Source organism: Carettochelys insculpta, chromosome 23 (assembly GCF_033958435.1).
Source record: "Carettochelys insculpta isolate YL-2023 chromosome 23, ASM3395843v1, whole genome shotgun sequence".
NCBI lineage: Eukaryota > Metazoa > Chordata > Testudines > Carettochelyidae > Carettochelys > Carettochelys insculpta.
The window spans coordinates 7,072,401-7,097,722 of record NC_134159.1 but is presented as its reverse complement, the minus strand read 5'-3'; the positions used below and the strand labels follow the sequence as shown (position 1 = coordinate 7,097,722).

Below are 25,322 nucleotides of genomic sequence, written 5' to 3'. Positions count from 1 at the left end.
TTCGTGGGACAGACCCACTTCTTCAGACCATAGCCATACCAGAACAGACTCAATATTTAAGGCACAGAGAACCAAAAAAGTAATCAAGGTTGACAAATCAGAAAAAAAATTATCAAGGTGAGCAAATCAGAAAGTAGAGGGGCAGAAGGCAGGGGGGTAAGAGTTAGATTAAGCCAAGTATGCAAAAGAGCCCCCACAGTGACCCAGCAAATTAAATTCAATTTTCTGGGTCACTATAGGGGCTCTTTTGCATACTTGGCTTAATCTAATTCTTACCACCACCACCACCACCCTTCTGCCCCTCTACTCTCTGATTTGCTCACCTTGGCCATGTCTACACTCGCCCCAAACTTCGAAATGGCCACGCAAATGGCCATTTCGAAGTTGACTAATGAAGCGCTGAAATGCATATTCAGCGCTTCATTAGCATGCGGGCGGCCGCGGCCCTTCTAAATTGACACGCCTCGCCGCCGCGCGGCTCGTCCCAACGGGGCTCCTTTTTGAAAGGACCCCACCTGCTTCGAAGTCCCCTTATTCCCTTATTCATGAGCTGATGGAAATAAGGGGACTTCGAAGTAGGCAGGGTCCTTTTGAAAAGGAGCCCCGTCGGGACGAGCCGCTCGGCAGCGAGGCGTGTCAATTTTGAAGGGCCGCGGCCGCCCGCATGCTAACGAAGTGCTGAATATGCATTTCAGCGCTTCATTAGTAAACTTCGAAATGGCCATTTGCGTGGCCATTTCGAAGTTTGGGGCTAGTGTAGACGTAGCCCTTGATAATTTTTTTTTTGATTTGTCAGCCTTGATTACTTTTTTGGTTCTCTGTGCCTTAAATGTTGAGTCTGTTCTGGTATGGCTATGGTCTGAAGAAGTGGGTCTGTCCCACGAAAGCTCACCACCTAATAAATTATTTTGTTAGTCTTTAAAGTGCTACTTGACTACTTTTTTTGTTTTGAAGGTAAAGAACAGTAGAGGAATCAAGATCCTAAGGCTTTGTTTTCACTGCTATTCTTAAAACTTCAGGATAACAAATGAATGTCAGCTATCCCTGAGGTAAAAACACTGTGAAGGCAAGATACTGTAGTTTTACTGTGAGGTAGAACTGGTGAGGTCAACAGAGCTGACTTTGTCTAGGTTATTTTATGGTAAAACAGGTAAGTGTTTTGTCTTCAATGTGTCTTTACCACTGGATACCTCATGCACATTAGTTAAGTGGTTAAAATAGGGAGACTTAAAGGTTTCTTCTTTAGTAAGACAACACCCATGCTGTAAAGGCTCAGTCCCTGTACACATAAAACTCCCATTGAATTCAATGGTACTTACATATGTACAAGGATCAGACCCTGATTTACTGGAATAGATTAAAAATCTTCCCACATTAAAGTATATTGTTTTCACAATATAAAGGCAAGCTAGATAAGCGTCTGTTCCTGCTTAAACCCTGCCAGAATATTTCTGTAAAGGGGCTAGAGTAACTCCAGCATTGCTGTCTTCACTCTCTGGACTATACAGGTTGTGTTTTTCAATGTAAGCCCTGACTGCATCAGGCACCAGGTAGCGGATGCTCTGTCTTCTCCTCAGTGCTCTCCGGATCTTGGTAGAAGAGATGTCATTGGTGATCCACTCTTCTACCAGGTGAATGTTATTCTTGTGTTGCCATAGCATATCAGATTCATAGATGAATTTCTGTGCATTGTTTCCAGCTCTGGCTATGCATACAAGGCCATGGTTTGTCAAAATTTCAGTTATGTCTTCCAGTTTCCACAAGTTTGGGATTCCAAAGGACTCCAGGATGTCAGATCCACAGAGCAGCTTTAGTTCTGGGACACCTAGAAAAAGGGAATGGACAAGGATTCAGTTTTAACCACTATTACTTGTTGAATCACCACAGATGTTATTCTATCTCTCCATATCCTGGGATAAACTAAGGTAATGGGATGAAATTAAGAAAAGGAACACTCAGGGTGCATCTGCGCTAGGAACTAACTTCGAAGTTAACTTCAAAGTTAGGCACTACTTTGAGGTAGCCAGCAGAGTGTCTACACATGTTCCCTTACTTTGAAATTAACTTCGAAGTAGGGAGTGCAACTTTGAAGTCCTTGCTCCATTCACGGGAATGGAGTAGTGCTCTTCTTCAAAATTTAATGTTGAAGTAGGGTGTGTGTAGATGCACAACTTTGAAGTTGAACTTCAAAGTTATTTTTGTAGTGTAAACACAGCCTCAGAGTCGTAGGAAAATACATCTTGATAATAAGATTTATTAAGCTATCCATAAAATAGTCTCCAAAGGGAGTGAAATCACTAGAATATATATTCTAAGTAATGAGCGTAACAGTAGCCTTGCAATCCACCACTGAAGATGAGAAAACTAAAGGGTAGAACTTCAGAAAGGATATCCTAATTTTATTAAAAGCTTATATGACATTCCAAAGGGTGAGACAAAGAGAAACCAAATACAGAAGATCTGAGCTCAGTGGACTTCAAAAGCTTGTCTCTTCTTTGGCTTGATAGTTGTCTGCCCTTCTCGGGTGACTGGTGTTAATAAATTTTGTTAAAGGAAGCCTAAGATAGCAAATTATTTTCAGGAATAAAAACAAACCCCACACTTTGGGGGAAAAAATCCATTGTGGAAAATGAGAAGGGGCTTATTGGCTGAAACCAAAAAAGATGGGTGGACCTAAGGTATTTAGAAAGCTGTCAGGATAGATTTTAGTTCATACAGGTGCTCAGATTAAAAAAGAGATGATTAATTAAATTACATCTTTGTAAGAAGCAATAATCAATCTGGATGTTACTTGGAATTTGTAAATCAAGGTACAACACTTTAATGCATTTTAAATTACAATTTAACACCCCAACCCACCTATTTCTGGATACACAATGGACTTCTGGTCCTTCCTTCTCTCACTGAAGAAAGAGAGCCCTACAACTCACAATTCCTTAACTACAGCTGTAGTGTGACAAATCTCAATAGAGTAAATGGGTGTTTTCCAGTTCAAATGTCTGTTGTTCTAAGGATTATTTTAAGGCTGAATTGTTTCACCCTGATAGTCTTTTATTAGCAAAGCAGCTTCTGATCTATGCCATAAAATCTAGGGCTGTGTCTACACTAGCCCCCTTCTTTGAAGGGGGCATGGAAATGACACAGGCCGGGGAATATCAATGAGGCACTGCCATGCATATGTAATGCCTCATTAGCATAATGCAGTCACGCAAATTTCGAAGCTGCTAATTTCAAAGTGTTGACAGGCAGTCTAGACATGGGCACTTCAAAATATGCACCAAACTTCGATATTCCTTTACTCCCAAAATGAATTGGGAGTAAGGAAATTTCAAAGTTGGGTGCATGTTTCAAATTGTCCATGTCTAGATTGCCTGTTTGCACTTCGAAGTTAGCAGCTTTGAAATTTGCGTGGCCGCCATTATGCTAAGCAGCGCCTTATTCATATCCCCGGTCTGTGTCATTTCCATGCCCCCTTAAAAAGGGGGTTAGTACAGACAGGGCCTAGGTGTTTTATTTACTTTACAATTATTATTCATTGATGAGGTCAGAATTGAGATTTAGTATCAGAAAAATGCTTCCCCTTGACAGAGCACCGTGATGATAATTAGTGTGTGCTATGAAGATTTCTTTCACAAAAACACTCAACTTTTTGTTTCTGGACTCAGTTGATTCTTTTTAACAGGGATGTGGCTATTTGCTTCTTGTTTTCTCTTTCGGCCTGCCTTTATTAGAGGTCCAGTACTCTGCAGACTGTTCATAGGATTAGAAGATGCAAGTTTCTGATGATGGTATCTACAAAATAAATAATATTTAAAGAGCATTAGGGGGTGCGCAATAACATAGGGAAGAGCACCGCCTCGTGAATCATATTTTATTGCTTCCTCCTGCAGCAGTATCTTTCCATAAACGTCTCTTACGAACTGCCCTCACCATAGGCTCTGAGATCTGGAGTTAGAAGCATCATCAATTAAATAATTTCATTTTTTTTTCAACAAAACTGGACAGAGTTAGAATCACACAAGCCACATGGAGAGAGGATAGATACAGGAGCACCATGGGAAGCAGTAAGAGTCTCATGGAGGTGAAGGAAGACTGAAAATAGGTATTCCCTCATGAGGCTCTCACACTACTTTTAAAAGTACACCAGAGCAGCATTGTGCATTAACAGAGCTCAGAGGGGAAAGCTTGGGCAGCATGGGCCTACTCTACTCTCACCTTTAGTCACTGTTACAAATCCCTCAATTTCTTCTATGCGAAAGAGTCATGCAAAATACATATTGTGGTGGGGCTGGCCTGGCTCAGCTGCTGGGCTACAGGCCCCTGTTTAGTCCGCTCCCCTACGGCCAGATCACTGTTGCTCTCGAGACGGGGGAAGCTGGGGAGATAGTGGCCTGGGGGGAACCCGGGCTCCACCCACTCATTCCGGGTTCCGACCCAGGGACCCTGTGTGGCTGCTGGCAGTGGGGGAGGCCTCCCCTCGTTATGAGCACCACAGCTCTTCCCTGGGTCACTCCCCCAGACAACGCTTCCCCCCGGTACCTCCTCCAGGTAGTGGCCGTGGCAGTAGCAGCAGCAGCAGCCTGTTCCCCCTTCTGACTTGTCTCCTCCTGTGTGTTCAGCCCACTTGGCCTTACACCCAATCTCAGGGCCTCCTGGGCAGGGCTTTAGCCCCTTGCGGGTGAGCACTCCTCTCCTGTTGATGCCTCTAGAAAACTCCTTTGTTTTTGCTTCGCTTTGCTCCGCTCCTCTCTCTCTCTCTCCTCCCCCTGCCTACTGGGCAAGGGTTCTTTTCAAAGCAAGCTTAAGTGGGACCGGCTGGCCCCAATTTGCCCAGGACAGCTTCCTCCCCAGCAGCTCATGTCCTGCTTATTTGCATGCCCTGCTCTTCCCCCTTGTTCTTACCCCCTCCCAGCCTTGCCTTGTCACAGTATGTAAATGATACTCCCTTGGAAATGTTATAGTCTCAGCATGTATGCATGGGGGCCTAATCCCACAACCTTTATTTACGTGAAAATCTTTTGCTCATACAAATATCCCTTTGACTTCCATGGGATATACTCATGTGATTAAGAGTTACAGAATTACCTTTATCCATTTAAACCTGTCCTGATCCTACTATAGGAATATGTGTCTTTTCAGGGTGTAACTCTGCAATACCTGAGAACTTTGAGTGTCTCCAGCCACTCATTCTGGCTGCTTTCCCAGTCATCAACTTCCACCCAGTCTGAGCTTTCTGTAGCAAGCTTTGCCATGGTTACCCGGTGACTGGCGCTGATCAGACTTTTCTTCTTATATGCATCACTCACTGGTGAAATGATTCCCTTGATTACTTTGTACTTTCCTGCATGACAAACAAACCCACACGAAAACAAAAAGAGTAACTGAGCAGATGTCGAGTTATGGTATTGTACATAAAATACTTCATATGTATGGGCACTGCGGTCTTTAAACAAATGCCATTTTCCCACAGAACCCTTATAACCAATTCACTGGAATTGGAAAAGCTGTGCACTGTGACCAATGTATGGAGCACAAGTACGAAAGGAAATTTGAATCATGTTACCAAGGGTGGGAAACACAGACTACCAAGGATTGGTGTGATAATTTCAGGGTTTGGGGAAAGGAGGCTTTGACAGATCGAGGGCCATCTGTGTCATCTGTGAACAAACTGGCCCATCTGTGTCAAGCTGTGAACACCTTTTGTGTCGTAGATCCCACTTTTGGACCCCTTTTTGTTTCTTAGTTTGTCTTTTGTATTATAACCTTTGTTTTGAACCTTCATGTTGTATCATAGCCTTCTTTGTGAGTTGGAACATCCATTTTGGTAGCAGGGGCTTGACACCTAATGGAATAACTGAGAGTCTGTGACAGAGCAATAAAGGACTATCAACACTGAATGACTCTTTCTTAGTAGAACAATGTTTTTTCTGTCATTAATGTCATGGACTTGGAATGACAAGGGCTTGTGGAAGAAGATGTAATGTCAAACTTACCCAGCTGAAGCAAATATGCAACAAGGAAACCTAGGCTGTTTGAAAAGAAAGGTGTTTTTCTGCGTACAGGCCAGACCACTGGCACATGCAAAATGACTAGTCAAAAGATGGCAACAAAAGAGGCATCATTTAAGGAGGCTGACCACACGCAGACACAGGAGGGATGTGATTAGACTTAGGGTGGCAGGTGCACTCTGGATACTCTTGTTTTTCAAATATCTGTTACTTTGAAAGAGCTAGAGACTAAAGTGTTTGTGATTAAGAAATTCATTTGCTAAGTCTTGTTCTTTGACTACCTGTCACAATTTCCCTGAAGGTTTGAATTGGAAACCAGGGCCACAACAGTCAGGTGGACTCTGGGGAAATCTATCTGGGGACTCAGGAAGGCTGAGGCACTAGTTCCAGAACTGTGATGCTGCTGACCACCAGGGGTTTCAATCACAGGGTTGACCCCTGGCAGCTTGTGAAAGACATGCAGAAGTAAGAACAGTGATCATTCACTCCCTAGACTTCCCAAGCACTGTGGCTTAGAAACACAAGGATCCTAGGAGTTGGGGTTGTTTATAGAAGACTGTGATGCTGCTGCACAAAAGGGAGCAGGACAGGAAGACCACTGCCACAGATATTACCTCGTACTATGCTACATTCCCTTCAACTCTGGACACCCTTCCTTGTCTTATGTCAATTATTATTATGTATACACTCATACCCATCTCTACACACTGAGTCAATATCCAAATATACACTCCATCACAGCACAACTACTGCAGATACACATGCACATGGACTCACCTACACACAACCACACACATCTCTGAGCTCTACATTTTGAGTTAATTAAGCTATTACTGCTACCTGTTTCATGCAAGTAGTCTTTAGCCAGCTCAAACAGCCTCAGATGCATGTTGGTGATTGGATTGAAAGAACCACAGGCCAGCAGAACAACTTCTGTCCTTTTGTCTGGATTTTCCATAGGCTTTGCCTGCAGCCACAGGTCCAAATGGAGAACTTCAGAATCACAGCCACAAACTATAGTGCGGAGAGAGGACAAAAAAGTTTTCTGCTTCTGAGAGTTACTGCATAAATCAGAAGATGGTTATGTTAGGATGCAGTCATCTAATGTTTTTAATGCACTTTCCTCCACAATCCCAAGGGCCAGAAAACATATATAATATATAAAAAGCTCAGATTCTGATGCAAGCTCTTGATTTCAGTAGCTCAGGTTTTAATGAAAATAACCAAATAAAAATCACAACACTCAAAATAATATTGTGAAAGTTGACAACAATGAAACTGAATTGAATTTATCCAAAGCCTGTAACCTCCTATGTTCCTGTCTAAAGACGTCAAATTTAAAGATTTGTACCACCTCTCTACCATCTGACAGTTAATGACAGAGGGAAACCAACTAAACTTCCTCATTGCCTTCTGAGCATTAGCTTGCATCACAACACAAAAAAAGATAATGTGTTCTGTCAGTGGACAAGCTTCAAGAACCAGGGTTGGATGATATAACAGAAGTTTAAAGGTGCTAGTGTTTAATTTTGGAAGACTTTTGCTAGTAAATTAATATTACCTTAATCAAGAAAAATAGAAGCACTGACTGTTCTAAATACGTTCACTAAATACTGGCTTCAATCCACAATAATCAGTGCTTGATATTTTAGGCTGTAATTCTTTTCTATCAAAAATTACTACTCTAAATTAGTACTCTCAAGAATCTTAGGCCGTGTCTATACTAGCCCCAAACTTCGAAATTGCCATGCAAATGGCCATTTCGAAGTTTACTAATGAAGTGCTGAAATACATATTTAGCACTTCATTAGGATGTGGGCGGCCGCGGCACTTCGAAAGTGATGTGCCTCGCCGCCGCGCGGCTCGTCCCGATGGGGCTCCTTTTCAAAGGGACCCCGCCTACTTTGAAGTCCCCTTATTCCCATCTGCTCATGGGAATAAGGGGACTTTGAAGTAGGCGGGGTCCTTTCGAAAAGGAGCCCCGTCGGGACGAGCCGCGAGGCGTGTCAATTTCGAAGTGCCGCAGCCGCCCACATGCTAATGAAGCGCTGAATATGTATTTCAGCGTTTCATTAGTAAAATTCGAAATGGCCATTTGCATGGCCATTTCGAAGTTTGGGACTAGTGTAGACACAGCCTTAGAGACATATTCTTCACTCCATTACCCTGGTTTAACACCTATCAGACAAAACTCTGTCCAGGGCAATCCATTCATGCCCGTGGCTGGGTGGGGAGTTTGGAGCCCAAAGTGTAGCGGATTGGATCCAGCTCATGGGGTCTGCTGGGCGGTGGGGCTGGGGCAGAAAATGGCTCTGCGTAGCGCCACTGCTGTTCCCCCAGCAGGGGAAAGACGGGGGGAGCAGCAGTGGCAGTGCTGCCTGGAGGCTTTATCTGGAATTCCAGCCAATCAGAGCAGTGGAAGGCAGTGCCTGGGAGCAGGGCAAGGGGGCACAGAGCCATGGCTGTTGCCAGGGTGCTGCACAGCTAAGCTGCACCCGTTGCCCAGACCCAGTGCTCCTAGACTACTCCTGCACCTTTCCTTCCACCCTGACTCCCCACCCCGTTCCTGTCCCCTCCCTCTCAAACTCCTCACCCCCACCCTGACTCCTCCCTTCCAGATCCCACAATCCAAACCCTCCTGGATCCTTCCTCCCACCCATACCCACATCCCCAGCCCACTCCTGCACCCCCTCCTGCCCAGAACCCCACTCCTCTCTTGCATCCCCTCCTGGTCAGACCTTGATCCCCAACCCTCTACTGCATCCTCTCCTGCCCAGATTGCCCACCCTAGCCCATTGCTGCACCATGCCCAAGACCCCCCCAATTCCCAGCCAGCTGCTGCATCCTCCATCCCTCCTGCCCCACCCCTAGACCCCAAGCCCACTTCCTGGCAGCCCCCTCCCATGTTGAACCCCTCGTTTTTGGCTCACCCCAAAGCCTAGAAAGGTCCCACACAGTGGGGCTGGTGTGTGAGGGGAATGATGGGAGTGTCTCAGTGAGGGTTTTTTGTTCGGCCCCTGACTGATTTTTCTGTGGGTCAGTGGCCTCTGAGCCACAAAAGGTTCCACGCCCCTGAACTAGATTATTGCAACATATAGTTAGGAGGTTACAACATATCCTGAAAAAAACTCCTGCTGGTATAAAGTACCAATCTGTTTAGCTGCATGAGTGTTCCATTTTCCCACTGGCTTCTCAATTAATACAGAAACTGCTTCAAACTGTGTCCTGATTTTCAAAGCCCTCCATAGGACTGATCTAGGTACTGAGAGAGAACTTCTCGCTCTGTGACTGACTTCTGACTACACCTATGTTTAAGTGAAATAATTAAACTATTTCATCAACAGGGAGAGGCTCATGAGACTGGGACACAGAATTTTTATAAGATTTGGATCTCAACTATGAATCCTGCAAAAGATCAGAGCAAACACATCCAGAACTAAATGCAAAATTCATTTCTTCAGATTAGACCTGGCACATGGTAAATTAAATATAATCTCTGCTGTAACTTACTTTATAGGGTCATATTAGGAATGGATTTGGTACAAGATATCCATAGCTTGTGCATGACTGCCACAGCAGGACAACTGTCATGAGGTAAAGTAAGGCAGGATCCGAAACTTAGTTGTTGGGTTTTTTTTGCTTTGTTTCATTTTTAAATCTGAGGCTAGCAAATCATTGAAGACACATCTGACTTTCAGTTGCACAGAACACCTAGTTTCCCAAGTCACCCACTGTAGTTCTGGGTGCTCAGCACACTTGAATTACCAGACATCAAGTTGGTATGTAAGAGAGAGAGAGTGAACTGGTTGAGAAATGGAGTCCATTGCAAGCGAGTGAGGAACAAACTGTACAGAAGGTCAACTTGGGAAGCAAAATATTGGCCCATCTGGGCTTCATTTAGGTTTAACCCATCCTTGCTTCCATAGACACCTCAATAATTAAACAGATGGAGAAAAGGTTTATTTTCTGTATTGAAATAACCTTTTTTTTAGCCCATAACTTTTTTATCTAAACTGGGTTGCCTTTTTTTGCTAGCCCTTCCAAAGAATACTGGTGTAACCATAGATATGGTTAGGACATATGTACAAGTTAAGATTTTTGTTTTGTTCTTGGATGTAGGCTTTTAAAAGTTTTTTTTTTAACCTTTACTATGATATTAAAGGGGGAAATTAGACTGGGGCATTATATTAGCCTCTATCATCCCTTAAAAGTGCTACAGACTGGACGTCTCTAATTTGGAACTCTCTCATCCAGCAACATCCATAATCCGGCATGATTTTAATTTGCTAGATGGCCACTTATCGTGGGTGTGGCCAAGTTTCCCATGGTCCCAAAAATTTGTGTCCAGCCACCAGCCCTGGCTCTGTTCTGTGCTGTTATTTAGCTGTAATTTAACCCTAAATGTCTTTTAAGAGACAAGCATGCAAAGGAAGTGTTGGTAATACTCCTAGACAATATTGACCTTCCGTGGTCTGGCAAATTCTCTCGTCCAGCACCGTTCTGGTCCCAAGGTGCCAAACTAGAGAGGTTCTACCTGTACTAATATTTAAGAGAAAATATTGATTTTTACAAGATATATAGAAGTGCATATCATGTATCAAAGGTACAATGGTGCTCTCAATATATATAATATAAAACACCTGTTTCCAAATACAGTAGCAAAATTAGCATAAATAACAGCAGAGATGTACTTTCAGTGGGAAAGGAATGCTTGTGGGGAGAGGTATATAAAAGAGAAAAATAGTCCAAATCAGATTGGGACTAAAATACTGAAAAGCTTTATAAAGAATATGCTTATAGAAGAGTACCTGGTAGGGTTAGACCACACTTGACAAAAAGATGTTGGAATTAAGTTTGCTATTTTAATAGCACATTGTCAGGAGACAAAGGCCTTGTCTACACTGAGAGGATCTGAATGCAACATTGTTTAAAATTCATGCAGCAATATGTGCTTCTGCTTGCATCATTGCTTGCAAAAGTGGAGCTGCATTGGTATTACATGGCACTGAGAGAACTCCTTAAAATTCTCAGCACCTTCATCTCCTGAGTAAGGTTTGCTTTCTGCAACATCATGTTAAAAAGAAATTCAGATAGTCTAGAGCAGGGGTCTGCAACTTGCAGTACCAGAGCTGCATCTGACTCTTTAATGATTTCTTTGTGGCTCCTGACATTATAATTACAAAGTAAAAAAAATCAAAACCTTTGGATTATTTTTGATAAATGGTGAACGTCTAAAAGCACAACAATGAACAACTCGTCTCTAAATAGCAAACAATGTGTGCTCTCAAAATGTTGGATAACCCACCCTTTAACACTTACAGTGCTTTGTAGGATATGATACTGTATCTGTGTTTTGAACGTGTTGGTAATAAAGTCTTGATTTTGAAAAGGAAAAGGAAGTTTGCAGCATTCATGCTGTGAAGGGCAACATGCATTTTAAGAAAGAAAATTGAAATTAAGCATGAAATAAAATTGGCATAATTAACGTGGGTTTGGGAGTGAAAGTCAGGAAGACAGTGGTACAAATACACACGTTAAGTGTGAGGATAAAGAATATGTAAAAAGTTTGTGAATATCCTGCAGTAAACATGTTTTGCTGTGCATGTGCTGTTCTTAAAGTGTTACAAAAAGTATGGTTTGATGTTATTTATTAAGGAATGTCTCATATTCAGATGCACCGTGGCTCTTGAATTAGGGAAATTTAACCAAATACGAAAAAAAAGATTCTTCTTGCTATTTTGGTTGCCAACCCCCGGTCTAGAGTTACAAGCTAATGGAACTGTGTCCCTTCCTACGAGCATGGTCCCCTCAAATCTTGTAATTTTAGACTTTCTAAATTAATCCCAAACTGACTTGGGAACTGATGAGTATTCAGTCCCTTTGAAATGTAAGCTACAAGTTCTTTCCCAGCTTGAAATGTTGGACTAAGAGTTGAATGCCTCAGGTGACCATGTAACAGAGTTGTGTATGGGTGGAATATTTTACTGTGTGACAAGTAATGGATAATAACATCATTCATGCTGTTTTCTTTTGAGTCAGGTTATAGTGTTTGTTTTTGTGATCACCATCCTGATCTTTAAGCTCTACACCTACCAGGGTACAAAGAGGTTTAATTATTAAAACTTGTACAAGTTAATTTAATGCATGCGTGATGAATTATGAGACTACAGGTGGAGAAATGACGCAGATGTCTTACCTAAGGAGCTGATTTGAGTATTCTGAGATGTTCTTGAGAAGAGCGAAATCATAGCCTGTCCCATAGTGTCTGCTACCTTTTGACAAGGAGACTGGCAGCTGGTTTCACTCCCCTGAAGATCTGACAGCACAAACCTGAAGAACTGAAAACTCCAATAAAGGAATGGATGTGGTAGGAAAGGCTTGTTGAAGTTTGAACTAGGTGGTACCATTTTAAATTCCTGTGTCTGTATTAGCGGCCTGCTAATTTAAAGTAGTGAAGGCAGGGTGGTCCTGCAGCCTGTATTATGGAAATCAGCAACAGTCCAGTGTCACCAAAATTGCCTGATAAGTATCTCTAAGGTGGCAGGGTGCCAACTGAGATAAGTCAGGTATAAATGGTATATGTAATGGGAGGAAGAACATCCTACTACTACTTTCAAGCACATCTTCTGTTAGGAAAGCTCTACTGAAGTATCTCTTTGTTTTCTGGGCTATGTCTACACTAGCACTCCCCTTTCAAAAGGGGGATGCTAATGAGAAACATCGGGATATGGTAATGAGGCACTGTAATGCATATGAAGCACCTCATTAGCATAATGGCAGCCGTGGCACTTCACAAGTGCCGCTTTTGATCGCACGCAGCTCATCTACATGGGGTCCTTTTCAAAAGGACCCCAGAGACATTGAAATCCCCTTATTCCTATTTGGTTACAGGAATAAGGAGATTCAAATAGTGCAGGGTCCTTTCAAAAAGGATCCCGTGTAGATGAGCCAGGTGCAATCGAAAGTGGCACCTTCGAAGTGCGGCAGCCACCATTATGCTAATGAGGTGCTGCATATGCATTGCAGTGCCTCATTAGCATATCCCAATATGTCTCATTAGCATCTCCCTTTCAAAATTAAGGAAATTATTATGGAAATCAGCAACAGTGGAAATTGCTAGTATCGACACAGTCTTGGTGTGACAGCATTCATTCTATTGAATAAATATAGGAGAATGAGAAGATGGATATAGTTTGGTACAGTGAAATTACTAGTAAAGTCCTACTGCCCAATACAAAACTCCTTGTATTAAGCCAAACAGTTATCCTAAGGTTTTCCATATGGTTCTATTTAACTTGTGGTTAAAATAGCCCCTAGTGACAATTGCTTTTACTAGTCTGTTGGGTGGCTGTCTGAAGCAATTTTTATTGTCTATTTAAAGGCTGAGCCAGAAGTTGCCATTCTAATATTTCTGAGGTTTAACTCTAAAATTCCTGCCATTCTTTGGTTTGTATCAAAACTTTAATGCTAATTTAGAATAATGTTCTCTAACAAGAGAGTAATGCACGCATCTGAAATGTGCAAATATAGACATCTGGAAACTCAATATTAGCTCAGTGAATATTTAACTGAGTTCTTGTGGTTGCTTTTCACAACAACATCATCCCAGTTCTTCAGCTAGCCACTTCGGGATCAAGTTGGTTGGTAATAGCTTTACTTTTTTTTACCATTGGTGAGACTGGCAGGCATCTGGGGTTTACAGTGTGATATATGGGACAGCAAAGAAACACAGCTTGTCCCCTACCACACTGGTGTAAATAAAGAGTGACTCCACTGAAATAGGGACATGTGCAGGAATTTAAATTTGACCCCTTTAAGGTGGACACTGAAGCTTCTTCTCCCCACTGCTGGCCCTGGAAGGAGTGTGCTGCCCCTGAAAGCCTGGGAAGAGCTTGCTAACCCCTTCCATGCCCAGCCCATGAAGAGAGAAGACTCCCACAACTCCAAAGCTAGGATGGGGAGACAGGACTACCCCAGCTCTGGGACTGCCCCCTTCTCTCCACTGCAGTCCCAGGGCATGGAGAGTACTGTGTCCCTTACTAATTACTGGGGAGAACATACTCCTGTTTGCTCCCACTTGCCCATGCACCTGACTTAAAGTCAGTGCAGATATCAGTGTAAAGAAATCTGAAAGGAGAATCAGGCCTGTGATACTCCCCTGATTCTCTCACAGACAAACTTGCTAAATGCGTAATTCAAGTGTCATGAAACAGAGACGCCAGAACTGAAAAGAAGGCTGAGAAAATCTACACTACTGTTTTTTTTTTTTAAGTTAATGTCTCTGCCTAATCTGTGGTACATTAACAGAAAGGTAGCCATGTTAGTCTGTACTCTAGTAAGCCAAAGCAGCAGAAATGTAGCACTTTAAAGACTAACAGAAGATTTATTCGGTGATGAGCTTTTGCGAGACAGACCCACTTCATCAGATCTGATGAAATGGGTCTGTCCCACGAAAGTTCATCACTGAATAAATCATTTTGTCAGTCTTTAAAGTGCTACATTTCTGCTGCTTTGGTTTATCTGTGATACAACTTCTATGTTTATTATCACTTCTGTCCTTTGACCATTCACACATACTTCTGGTTGTTTTGGACCCTGCAAGAACACACCAATTATCTAGGAAGGATGCACTGGTCTTATGAAGACAGGGTAGGAAAAGAAAATGAGAATGAACAGTATGTGACTTCTGAAGTGGCTTTTGAACTTTCCAACATATTTTATATAGTTACTTCTGTGTGTTGAAGTAGTGTCAAAATAATTTGCTTATAGCTATTCTTTTTAGAAGACAAAGGTCGTGTAGGCTGGCCCTGCAACACAGTGGCCAAGATAAGCTTCTCTCTTTTAAGAAATCATTATCCAGTTTCTCATTGGGAAGGATTTAAAAGTAGTATTATTTTAATTCTTTTCCTATCTTTCCAGGGCTGACCTTTGTGCTTACCCGTGAGGAGCCAGTTTCATAAGAGCTCAAGGAGATCTTTTGTATATTCATAAGTATAGGATTTTTTTACTGAAGGAATCTGTACTGTTGTATTAACAGCCTTAGCTACACACTACGTGGGCTTGTTTACACTAACCCCCTTCTTTTCTGAAGGGGGCACGTAAATGAGCCAGATCAGGGAATAGCAATGAGGTGCTGTGCTACAGATTCAGCACCTCTTTAGCATAATTCCCACTGTGCAAACTTCGAAGTTGCTAACTTCAAAGCAGCGTCAGGCAGCGTGGCCACAGGCACTTCAAAGTACCTGTGCTACTTCCAAGTTCCCTTACTCCCGAAACGTTGTGAGAGTAAGGGAACTTAGAAGCTGTGCGGGTACTTAAGAACATAAGAATGGCCATACTGGGTCAGACCAAAGGTCCATCCAGCCCAGCATCCCGTCTGCCGACGGTGGCCAATGCCAGGTGCCCCAGAGAAGGAGAACAGAAGACAATGATCAAGTGATTTATCTCCTGCCATCCATCTCCTGCCCTTGTACTGAAGGCTAGGGCACCATACTTTACCCCTGGCTAATAGCCATTTATGGACCTAACCTGCACAAATTTATCGAGCTCTTTTTTAAACCCTAATAGAGTCCTGGCCTTCACAGCCTCCTCCGGCAAGGAGTTCCACAGGTTGACTGTGCCCTGTGTGAAGAAAAATTTCCTTTTATTAGTTTTGAACCTACTACCCATCAATTTCATTTCGTGTCCCCTAGTTCTTGTATTATGGGAAAAGGTAAATAATTTTTCTATATTCACTTTCTCCACACCATTCATGATTTTATATACCTCTATCATATCGCCCCTCAATCGCCTCTTTTCCAAACTGAAAAGTCCCAGTCTCTCTAGCCTCTCCCCATATGGGACCCGTTCCAAGCCCCTAATCATCTTAGTCACCCTTTTTACTTCGAAGTGCCCGTGGCTACGCTGCTTGCTGATGCTTCGAAGTTAGTTTGTGTGGTGGGAATTACGCTAATGAGGTGCTGCATATGCAGTGCAGCACCTCAGTGCTTTTCCCCGATCAGGCTGATTGGCATGCCCCCTTTGAAGGAGGGGGCTAGTGTAGACAAGCCCTGTATGTATTCAAGCCTTCTTTCCACTTCTGATTTTATATTTTTTAAAGCTACATTAGTTTCCACTTCATCTTAATGGGACCCTTTGGCTTCTAGCAGTGACCTGAGTATTTTAATCAGTCAAACTCCTAGGTTGTGTCTATACTGCAGGCTTTTGTCAACAAAACTTGTGTCGACAGAGTGTGCGTCCAGACTGCAGATCTCTCGGAAAAGATCTGCTGGTTGGGGGTGTTCTGTTGACATCCCCCTACACCTTGTTCCACAAGGAAGAAGGAATGTCTCAACAGGGGGGAGCTGTCTGGCATTTGGCCCCATGAGGACAGGCCAAATGTCAGAAAAGCCTCTTCCGACAGAACTGTCGGTAAAAGATACACAAATTGCACAATGCATTTGCCTATCTTTTGCTGATAGTTCTCGACAGTCTAGACACAGCTCTAGTCTTGTAGGCAGTGCCATAATAAAAATGTTGTTCATCGTTGTCAGGGTGTCAGCAACCTGTGGCTCTTTGAGGGGTCACTTGTGGCTCTGAGAGCTGCTGCCACTAACACCACGGTGTGGCTCTGGAGGTGGCCGCTGCTTAAACAAAAAACTAAATTAAATTGCCTGCTGTTGAACGAACTGAATTTAATTTTGCTGTTTAAGCAGCAACAGCTGGAGCCGCTCAGCTATCAGGCACAGCAGGGCAGGGAGCCCAGGAGGGAAACTCATCTGGGCAAGGAGCTGCCCCACCTGGATGGAAGTCTAAGCCCGTGTGAAAGCTGTGAGGAGGGATGGCTGAGCCTGCCCCTGCTGGAGCTGTGCAGCTGCGCCAACGAGGCAGTGGCAGGGAGCAACAGGGGGACATAGTGGCCGCAGCAGAACTATGCGCTGACGTGAGTTATGCTGAGGGGGTGGAAAGCTCAGAGGGGTTAAGCCTGGGGCGCAGGGTAGTGAGGTTAGGGCTCGGAGGGGTTAAGATGGGGCATGGAGGTGTGTTTGCAGGATTGGGGGTAAAGCGTGAGGATAAGGGGAGGATTTAGGGGCTGAGGTGGGTAGACCCTCAAGATGGGGGTAACAACTTTCTAACCGGTACAAATCATTGTTTGTGTGCTGTTCTTGAAACAGGAGTGATAAAAAGCATGGCTTGACATTATTAATTAAGAATGGTCTTGTATTAATGTGCATTGCACCTCTTGAAGGATTGATTTTATAATCTAATAAATTATTTTGTTAGTCTTTAAAGTGCTACTTGACCACTTTTTTGTTTTGATTTTATACCTGAATTTGAAAAAAATGGCTCTTCTCACAATTTCAGTTGCAGGCAGCTGGTAATAAGTAGAGGGATAGCTCAGTGGTTTGTGCATTAGCAGGCTAAACCTAGGGCTGTGAGTTTGACCCTTGAGGGGACTCTTTAGGGATCTGGGGCAAATAGATTTAAACAAAGAAATCTGTTGTGGATGGTGAATGGGTCCTGCTGTGAGGGCAGGAGACTGGACTCAATTACCTCTGAAGGTTCCTTCCAGTTCCATGAGACAGGGATATCTCCAAATATTTTATATAGTTACAACTGGCATATTTAGTTGAATAATTTTCTATTATCTATTTCTATTATCTTTTATAATTAATGGCATGTTTATATTTTTCAGTTAGTAGATAGATTGCTAAACATCTAAAATGCAACAGAATAATGAAAAACTAGGAAAATATTAGCCTAATTTCAAAATTAAGAAGTTGACTAAAAGTACTCTGAAGGTACAGCAAACATGCTTCTACCATTTTTAATTCAATGTCAAAAATAAGTATTGCTACTCCTTTCCTTTATCAAGTTAAAACCACTGACAAACATTGCTACAATGATAAGTAGGAGTTTCTCTCTCACAGTTGTTTTCTTACACAGGCCTAAACTAACCTCACACTTTAATGATCTGTCTGTAATGCTGTAAGTGAACGCTGTGACTTCAGAGGAGGTATTTTTATGTTTCTGTAGGTGAGAAAAGTATCTTTATGCACATCCCTAAAATACTGATCTACCTGACACTTTAAAGAGATGGGTATCTAAATTAATTACAGGGCACTGTCAAGCAGTTAGAGCCAACATTTAGATTTTAAGTTGAAACCTAAAAAAGAATATCTCTATTTACATTCAATTTTAAAGTGTAAAAGTAATGTTTATTTAAACACTGTACAAAAGCCCAGATAGGATAGCATGTAAAAACGATCAATCTATTTTTGTTGTAGAAGCTGAGTGAAATGAAAACAATAAATCATTAGCACTGATAAACACTAATGAGATTTTTTTTAAACGTTCAGTTTTAATCTAAGGTCTGGTGGGTAAAAAAATTTTTTTTGTTTGATAAATGCCATACATACATATTTGCATTGCTTCCATTTAGAGTCTGATATTTTGTGGCAAAGCATTTAACAAAGTGGGTAAAACTGAAAGAAACTATGAATGACCATAAATGTAGAGTAAATCTTTTTCTACTGATTTAATTTCTTTTCACTTTTCTTCCCATACTTCCCTTATCCTTAATATGTCTTAGTGTTCTTTTTTGTGGCAATGTGGTCTGGCTTGCCAGTATGGCTTCTCCTGGGCTGATTCTGAATGGACTATGTTATTAGCTAGTCCCCTGTTGTAGTTGTCTGTGTCCTCTATGCAAAGCACCAAATATTCTGCCACAGTTTCCACAGCAACATTCCTACCTAGAAATTCTCACAAGGCCACTCTTCAATAGCACTGAAGAAATTAGAAACTTACTGATCTTTCTAACAGACACACTGAGGAGTATTTCAAAATGAGAAATATTCATAGCAAATTCTTCATGTATTAATATATACAAACATCAGAGGGCTCTTGAATGGAACCCGCAGGATTTTGGTGTGCTTCTGAGGCTCACTCTCTGTCAGTGCTGTTCAGTGCCTTTAAGTGTTTTAACACAGAATTTTTCAAATACTCTTTCAAATGCAGTTAGCAGACAAGGACATGAAGGGTTTGATGCCACTTTGAGAGCAGTCCTTGCAACTGTCATTAGCTGGAAAAGTTGCTATGGAAACAACTATAGTACAGGAGAAGGAAGGACCTGGACTTGCCTTTGTAACGCATAAAGCTCTAGTTCCAAAGAGGAAAGTGATTCAGACTGCACGGGGTAAATTTCCTGTTTCTAAAAAAAGGGGAAATAATCAGAAACTTAATGAAAATATATGGTACCTTTTCCATCAGTGGGTTCAAATGACTCTGCATCATATAAGCTAATTTTACAGTCTAGAAAATCAGGCAGCTATTAAACGGCATCATAAACTTGCCTTCTAACTTGTGTGTTGTTACAAATTGAGAGGTATTTATAGGCAAGATCTAATTATTCACACATACACTCAGTTTCTTAATTCCTGCTGACATCTACAGTCTAACAGCATTTCCTGAGGAAAGACGGGTATGTGCTGTTATGGGGAGCAGAAGTGCTGAAATCTAATACTATTGTGCAATATGCATTTTCTGATACTGTAATTCTTAAAACTAGTGGCACTCTCAGAACTGGAAAGACCTCACCTTCATTCTCTGGCAACATTCTGATATACTGTTGTTCAAAAATAGTATCTTTTTACAAAGGGTTACTGTTACTCTGCTGGGAAAAGTTGACATAGGAATCCAGTAATGCTTAGAGACCATCTTCTGTCAGCTTGTCACATTGAACTCTTCACTTGAAATGGAAACTATTTGAGAAAGTAATGTGTTTTTGAATTATGGGCTTATTATTCCGTAAGCATTTTAGAGCCATCAAAAAAGATACAAGTTATCCACTGGTGTAATTTAATTGGCTGCAGGGTTGAATTTGTCCCAAATTCATAGAATATTGGTTTTATGTACTGTGAAAATAATAACTTTCAATCTGTTGGGGAAAAAATGAATCTATTTCTCCAGATGTTTAACTGTTTTTATACTATGGTTTCCTTAAGAAAATGTATGTAAAATTCTGTATTGTGTTTTTAGGGACAGCTGATAATTTTAAAATATTGTCTGATTCTGTCCCATAACACATTAAACAATTTCTTCAGTATTTCTCTCTAAAATAGCTTTGATTTAGATAATCTTTTTGACTCCAACATTTAGGATATCAGTCCTGGTTAGTAATTTACAGCTCATGCTTAAAGGAAGACACTGAGATTTTTAGAATTCACTCTGTACTGTGTCTAAATAGTAAAGAAGCAGTGTCTGGCAGCACTTAAATCAGGCAACTCAGTATGAAAATTCTTCAATGCTATTGCCAGTTCTTACTTGCTTTATGATTTTGTACAACTCACTCAAACTTCCTTAATCTTACATTTAGTCATCTGTCACCAGGTTTCTCAAACAGGGATTCGTGTACGCTTGGGGGTACACTGAGGTCTTCCAGGGAGGTATAGCTACTTCTCTGGAAACACTAGTAAAGTTAGTGGAATCTAAAAGTTCATTCAGACAATGACATCTTTCTACCTTCATATCTTTCATATGCCTTGTGCTGAAACATAATTACAATTATTTCTATTCCAATTCGTGTATTTGATAATAAGATGGTAGAAAGTCAGCAAGTTTTCAGTAACACAGTATTTCATATCCAGCAACCCTGGTACTGGAAAGTTGCCAGATATGCAAATATGCCAGTTATCAGAGAGCAGCTGGGGAGGCACAGGCAGCTGGGGAGAGACAAAGATGTGGGATCCCCAGCTGGAGCTGGGGGAATGCTGGCAACTCCAGAGTCGGGAAGCCAGCCAGGGCCAGAGGAACATGTCAGCAGCTCTGGGGCCGGGAAGCCAGCTGGGGCCAGAGGAACACACTGTGGCTAGGGAAACTCCGGCAGCTCCAGGACTGGGAGAAATGCACCATGGACAGGGAAACTCCAGCAGCTCCAGACTGGGGAGCCATCAGGGACTGGGAGAACTCTGGCAGGCCTGGGGCTGGGAGTTACTTCCATGCTGCAACATGTTTGTGCTGGTTATCTGAGAGTTTCAGTTGAATGAATACCAGATAAAAGAGTTTATGGTAGTTTTCTGTGATGTTTTTATAGTTTTTAAGTGAGTGTAACTTGGTGGTATGCAAAACAAATTGGACTCCTGAAAAAGAGTACAGTAATCTAGAAAGGTTGAATGGCACTTGTTTCAAGATCTCAGATTACCTTACGACCATATTTCTCAACTGATGGTACCCATACCCTTGGGCTACGTCTACACGTGCACCCAACTTCGAAATAGCTTATTTCGATGTTGCGACATCGAAATAGGCTATTTCGATGAATAACGTCTACACGTCCTCCAGGGCTGGCAACGTCGATGTTCAACTTCGACGTTGCTCAGCCCAACATCGAAATAGGCACAGCGAGGGGAACGTCTACACGGCAAAGTAGCACACATCGAAATAAGGGAGCCAGGCACAGCTGCAGACAGGGTCACGGGGCGGACTCAACAGCAAGTCGCTCCCTTAAAGGGCCCCTCCCAGACACACTTTCATTAAACAGTGCAAGATACACAGAGCCAACAACTAGTTGCAGACCCTGTATATGCAGCATGGACCCCCAGCTGCAGCAGCAGCAGCCAGAAGCCCTGGGCTAAGGGCTGCTGCACACGGTGACCACAGAGCCCCGCAAGGGCTGGAGAGAGAGTATCTCTCAACCCCCCAGCTGATGGCCGCCATGGAGGACCCCGCTATTTCGATGTTGCGGGACGCGGATCGTCTACACGTCCCTACTTCGATGTTGAACGTCGAAGTAGGGCGCTATTCCCATCCGCTCATGGGGTTAGCGACTTCGACGTCTCGCCGCCTAACGTCGATTTCAACTTCGAAATAGCGCCCAACACGTGTAGACGTGATGGGCGCTATTTCGAAGTTACTGCCGCTACTTCGAAGTAGCGTGCACGTGTAGACGCAGCCTTGGGGTGCATGAGACACATCTGGGATATTTACAATTGTTTTTTTACAAAGGGGTACTTTATAAAAACAGTTGAGAAACACTGATCCATCAAACGCAGATAGCAATAGTTACTGAATTCAAAGACACTGTGAAGCTTCATTAGTGCAATAAGCCTCATGTGAGGCACAGTTGGAAGATGCTATAGTGGTGCAAAGCATCATCAAAGCTGTGTCTACACCAGCACAAATCTTTGAATGGCCATGCAAATTACAAATGCGTATTCAGTGCCTCATTAGCATGCCAGCAGCCGCAGCTTTTTGAAATTGCCACTTTTCGCTGCCACGCGGCTCATCCAGAGAGGGGTCTTTTTCAAAAGGACCCCAGGAACTTCAAAATCCCCTTATTTCTATCTGCTGATAGAAATAAGGGGATTTTGAAGTTCCTGGAGTCCTTTTGAAAAGGACTCTCGTCTGGACGAGCCGTGCGACAGTGAAAAGCAGCAGTTTCGAAGAGCCGTGGCCACTGGCATGCTAATGAGGCGCTGAATATGCATTTGTGATTTGCTTGGCCATTTCAAAGATTTGTGCTGGTGTAGACGCAGCCTTGATGATGCTTTGCACCACTATAGCATCTTCCAGCTGTGTCTCACAGATTTCTGCTAGCGTAGACGTAGCCCAAGAGACTAAAGCAGGCCTGTATTTATTTATTGGTTCGTTGTGCCCTCTAGTAAATCTTTAAGACTCATGAAACTTGTTAACCCAAGCTTGTTAACCCAACACTGCTCCTTTTAGGTGCCAGCCTGAGTATAGTTAATATGCCCATCTACCCAAGCAGGAAATCGAATTTCCCTGCTTGTGAGGGAGATATGCCTCCACTTTCTTCCATGAGGAAAAGATTACAGAGGAAAATAAGCCACATGTGACAGATGCTAATCACATAATCTGATGCAGTTCTGGAAGCATTCACATGCTATTGTGATGCAGGTGCTACACGAGCCTCTAATAAACATGAGCACATCCTACTTTGAGGCCATGTCTAGGTCTCCCAACAGAAATCTTCTGGTATGGGAGCCTTCTGCCAACATCCCAGTCATCCTTGTTCTACGAGAAGGAAGAGATGAGGTGGCAGAGGCAGTTTCCCCAACTTGTGGCCCCATGCAGATGAGCCAAATGTTGGCAAATCCTCTCCCAAGAGAACTGTCGACAGGAGACGCAAACATGTTGTGCAATTTGCATATCTTTTGCTGACAATTCTCAGCAATCTAGACATAGCCTGAATGGTCCTCATAGGGTGTGTCTACACGGGCACAAATCTTTGAAATAGCCATGCTAATGGCTGAATTGAATATTCAGCGCCTCATTAGCATCAGGACGCTTCCTGCCATGACGCTTTGAAAGTGCACGGCTCGGCGCGGCTACACGGGGGTCTTTTTCTAAAGGATCCTGCACCTTTTGAAATCCCCTTATTCTGCTCACTGATTGGAATAAGGGGATTTTGAAAGGTGCGGGTCCTGTCGAAAAGGACCCCTGTGTAGCCACGCCGAGCCGGGTGCTTTCGAAGCACTGCGGCCGGAAGCATCCTAATGGTGATGAGGGGCTGAATATTCAATTCAGCGCCTCATTAGAAATGTTCAAAATATGGCTGCTTCAAAGATTTGTGCCCGTGTAGACACAGCCATAAAGGTTAATAATTATTATGCAGAGAAAGATTACTTGAGTTGATGTACATTTTTTTTTTAAATTATGTATTATCATTTAGGACTGTGTGCTACTGAACTAATGCTATAAAAATTACTCCACTGTAAACACAATGGCTGTGGCCACACTTGGCCAAAACTTTGAAATGGCCATGCTAATGGCCAAATGGGAGAATACTAATGAGATGCTGAAATGAATATTCAGTACCTCATTAGCATGCTGCCAGCAATGGCACTTCAAAAGTGCTGTTTCGCTTGTGCGTGGCCTGTCTACAGGGGAGTCCTTTTCGAAAGGACCCCACAGACTTCAAAATCCCCTTATTTCTATTCAGCTGATAGGAATAAGGAGATTTTGAAGTCTGCGGGGTCCTTTCAAAAAGGGCCGCTGTGTAGACGAGCCACACACAAGCAAAACACAGCACTTTCAAAGTGTCACAGTCAGCAGCATGCTAATGAGGTGCTGAATATTCATTTCAGCGTCTCATTGGTATTCTCCCATTTGGCCATTAGCATAGCCATCTCAAAGTTTTGACCAAGTGTGGCCACAGCCAATCAGTATTTAAACACTCATACCAGTAAACAGTAGTGTTTTTTTTCTTTTTAATCCATTCTATCTCATTCACCTACCCAGAATCCTTGGCATGTACTGGTGGAAAAAGCTCCTTATGCATTTATATGTACTTAGTATAACAAAGCAGAAGTCAGTTACACAACAGCCACCTATCATCATGCCCATTACTAAATAAGAAACTTGAAAAAAAAACACTTTAAAGATATTGGAGAAGGGTATGCAAAATGATAAATAAAATTCGTTCTTATACGGTTGCTTTGGAATTTGGCATTGTTGAGGCAGGTGTACAAAAATTCACTAGGGCAAGCAATACAAAAGCTATGTACATGATTAATTCTACTCTTACTGACATAAGAATGGGCATGCCATCTCACCCAGTATCCTGTTTTCTGCAAGTAGCCAATGCCAGATGTCCCAGAGGTATAAACAGAACAGGGAAGCAAGTGATCCCTTCCCTGTCATCCATTCCCAGGTTCTGATAAACAGCGGCTTGGGACACCAACCCCACCCATCTTGGCTAATAACCATGGAGGGACCCGTCCTCCGTGAACTTAGGTCTTTTTTGAACCTAAACTTTGATTTGTTCATACCAACCCGGAAGTGGTTTTTCTTGCCGCAGATTGTGTCTTTGATTTCAGCCAGAAAAAGGGACACAAATTACCCTTCCTGTTTTCGGGCAGTGCAATCCCTCCCGGTACAAGCCCAAGCCTGAGGTACAGGGATGGTACGCACCGCTAACCCGCTGCCACCCCCTCCATGAGGTGGAAGAGACGCAGAGCGCAGCCAGGAGACAGCAGCGCCCAGGCCCACAAAACGGGGGGCACGTTGCTCTCCTGGGGCAGCCTCTGGCTTAGGCAGCGGTAAAGGAAACCTACTGACGCGCTGCGCAGCAGCCCCGTTTCCCGCTCCAAAGCCCGGCGAGGGTTGAGGCCCCTTGTGCCCCGCTCCCTTCCTCACAGAGGGTAACCCTGGCGCGCCCCCTGGGCGCCTCGCCCCGCAGAGCCCCCCTCAGGCTGCTTACCCGGCTGACAGGCGGCACCGCGAGGCCGGACCCACAGCAACCCAGGAGGCGAGCGCCGACGGGACAGTCTCGTGAAGCACGCAGAAAGGAGCGCCTCGATTGGCCAGTCGGCGCCG

General features: G+C 43.1%; 1 protein-coding gene across 1 annotated transcript; it reads right to left on the bottom strand.

Moving 5' to 3' along the window:
• Window positions 1-914: 914 nt before the first annotated feature.
• On the bottom strand, window positions 915-25,253 carry NMNAT1 (nicotinamide nucleotide adenylyltransferase 1). Its single transcript, XM_074975629.1, has 5 exons — window positions 25,207-25,253; window positions 6,849-7,022; window positions 5,158-5,341; window positions 3,647-3,792; window positions 915-1,825 (listed from the first exon to the last, which is right to left on the bottom strand). Exons 2-5 carry the CDS (start codon window positions 6,964-6,966, stop codon window positions 1,431-1,433), a joined length of 843 nt encoding a protein of 280 aa, XP_074831730.1. The 5' UTR covers window positions 6,967-7,022; window positions 25,207-25,253; the 3' UTR covers window positions 915-1,430.
• Between the last annotated feature and the right edge of the window lie 69 nt (window positions 25,254-25,322).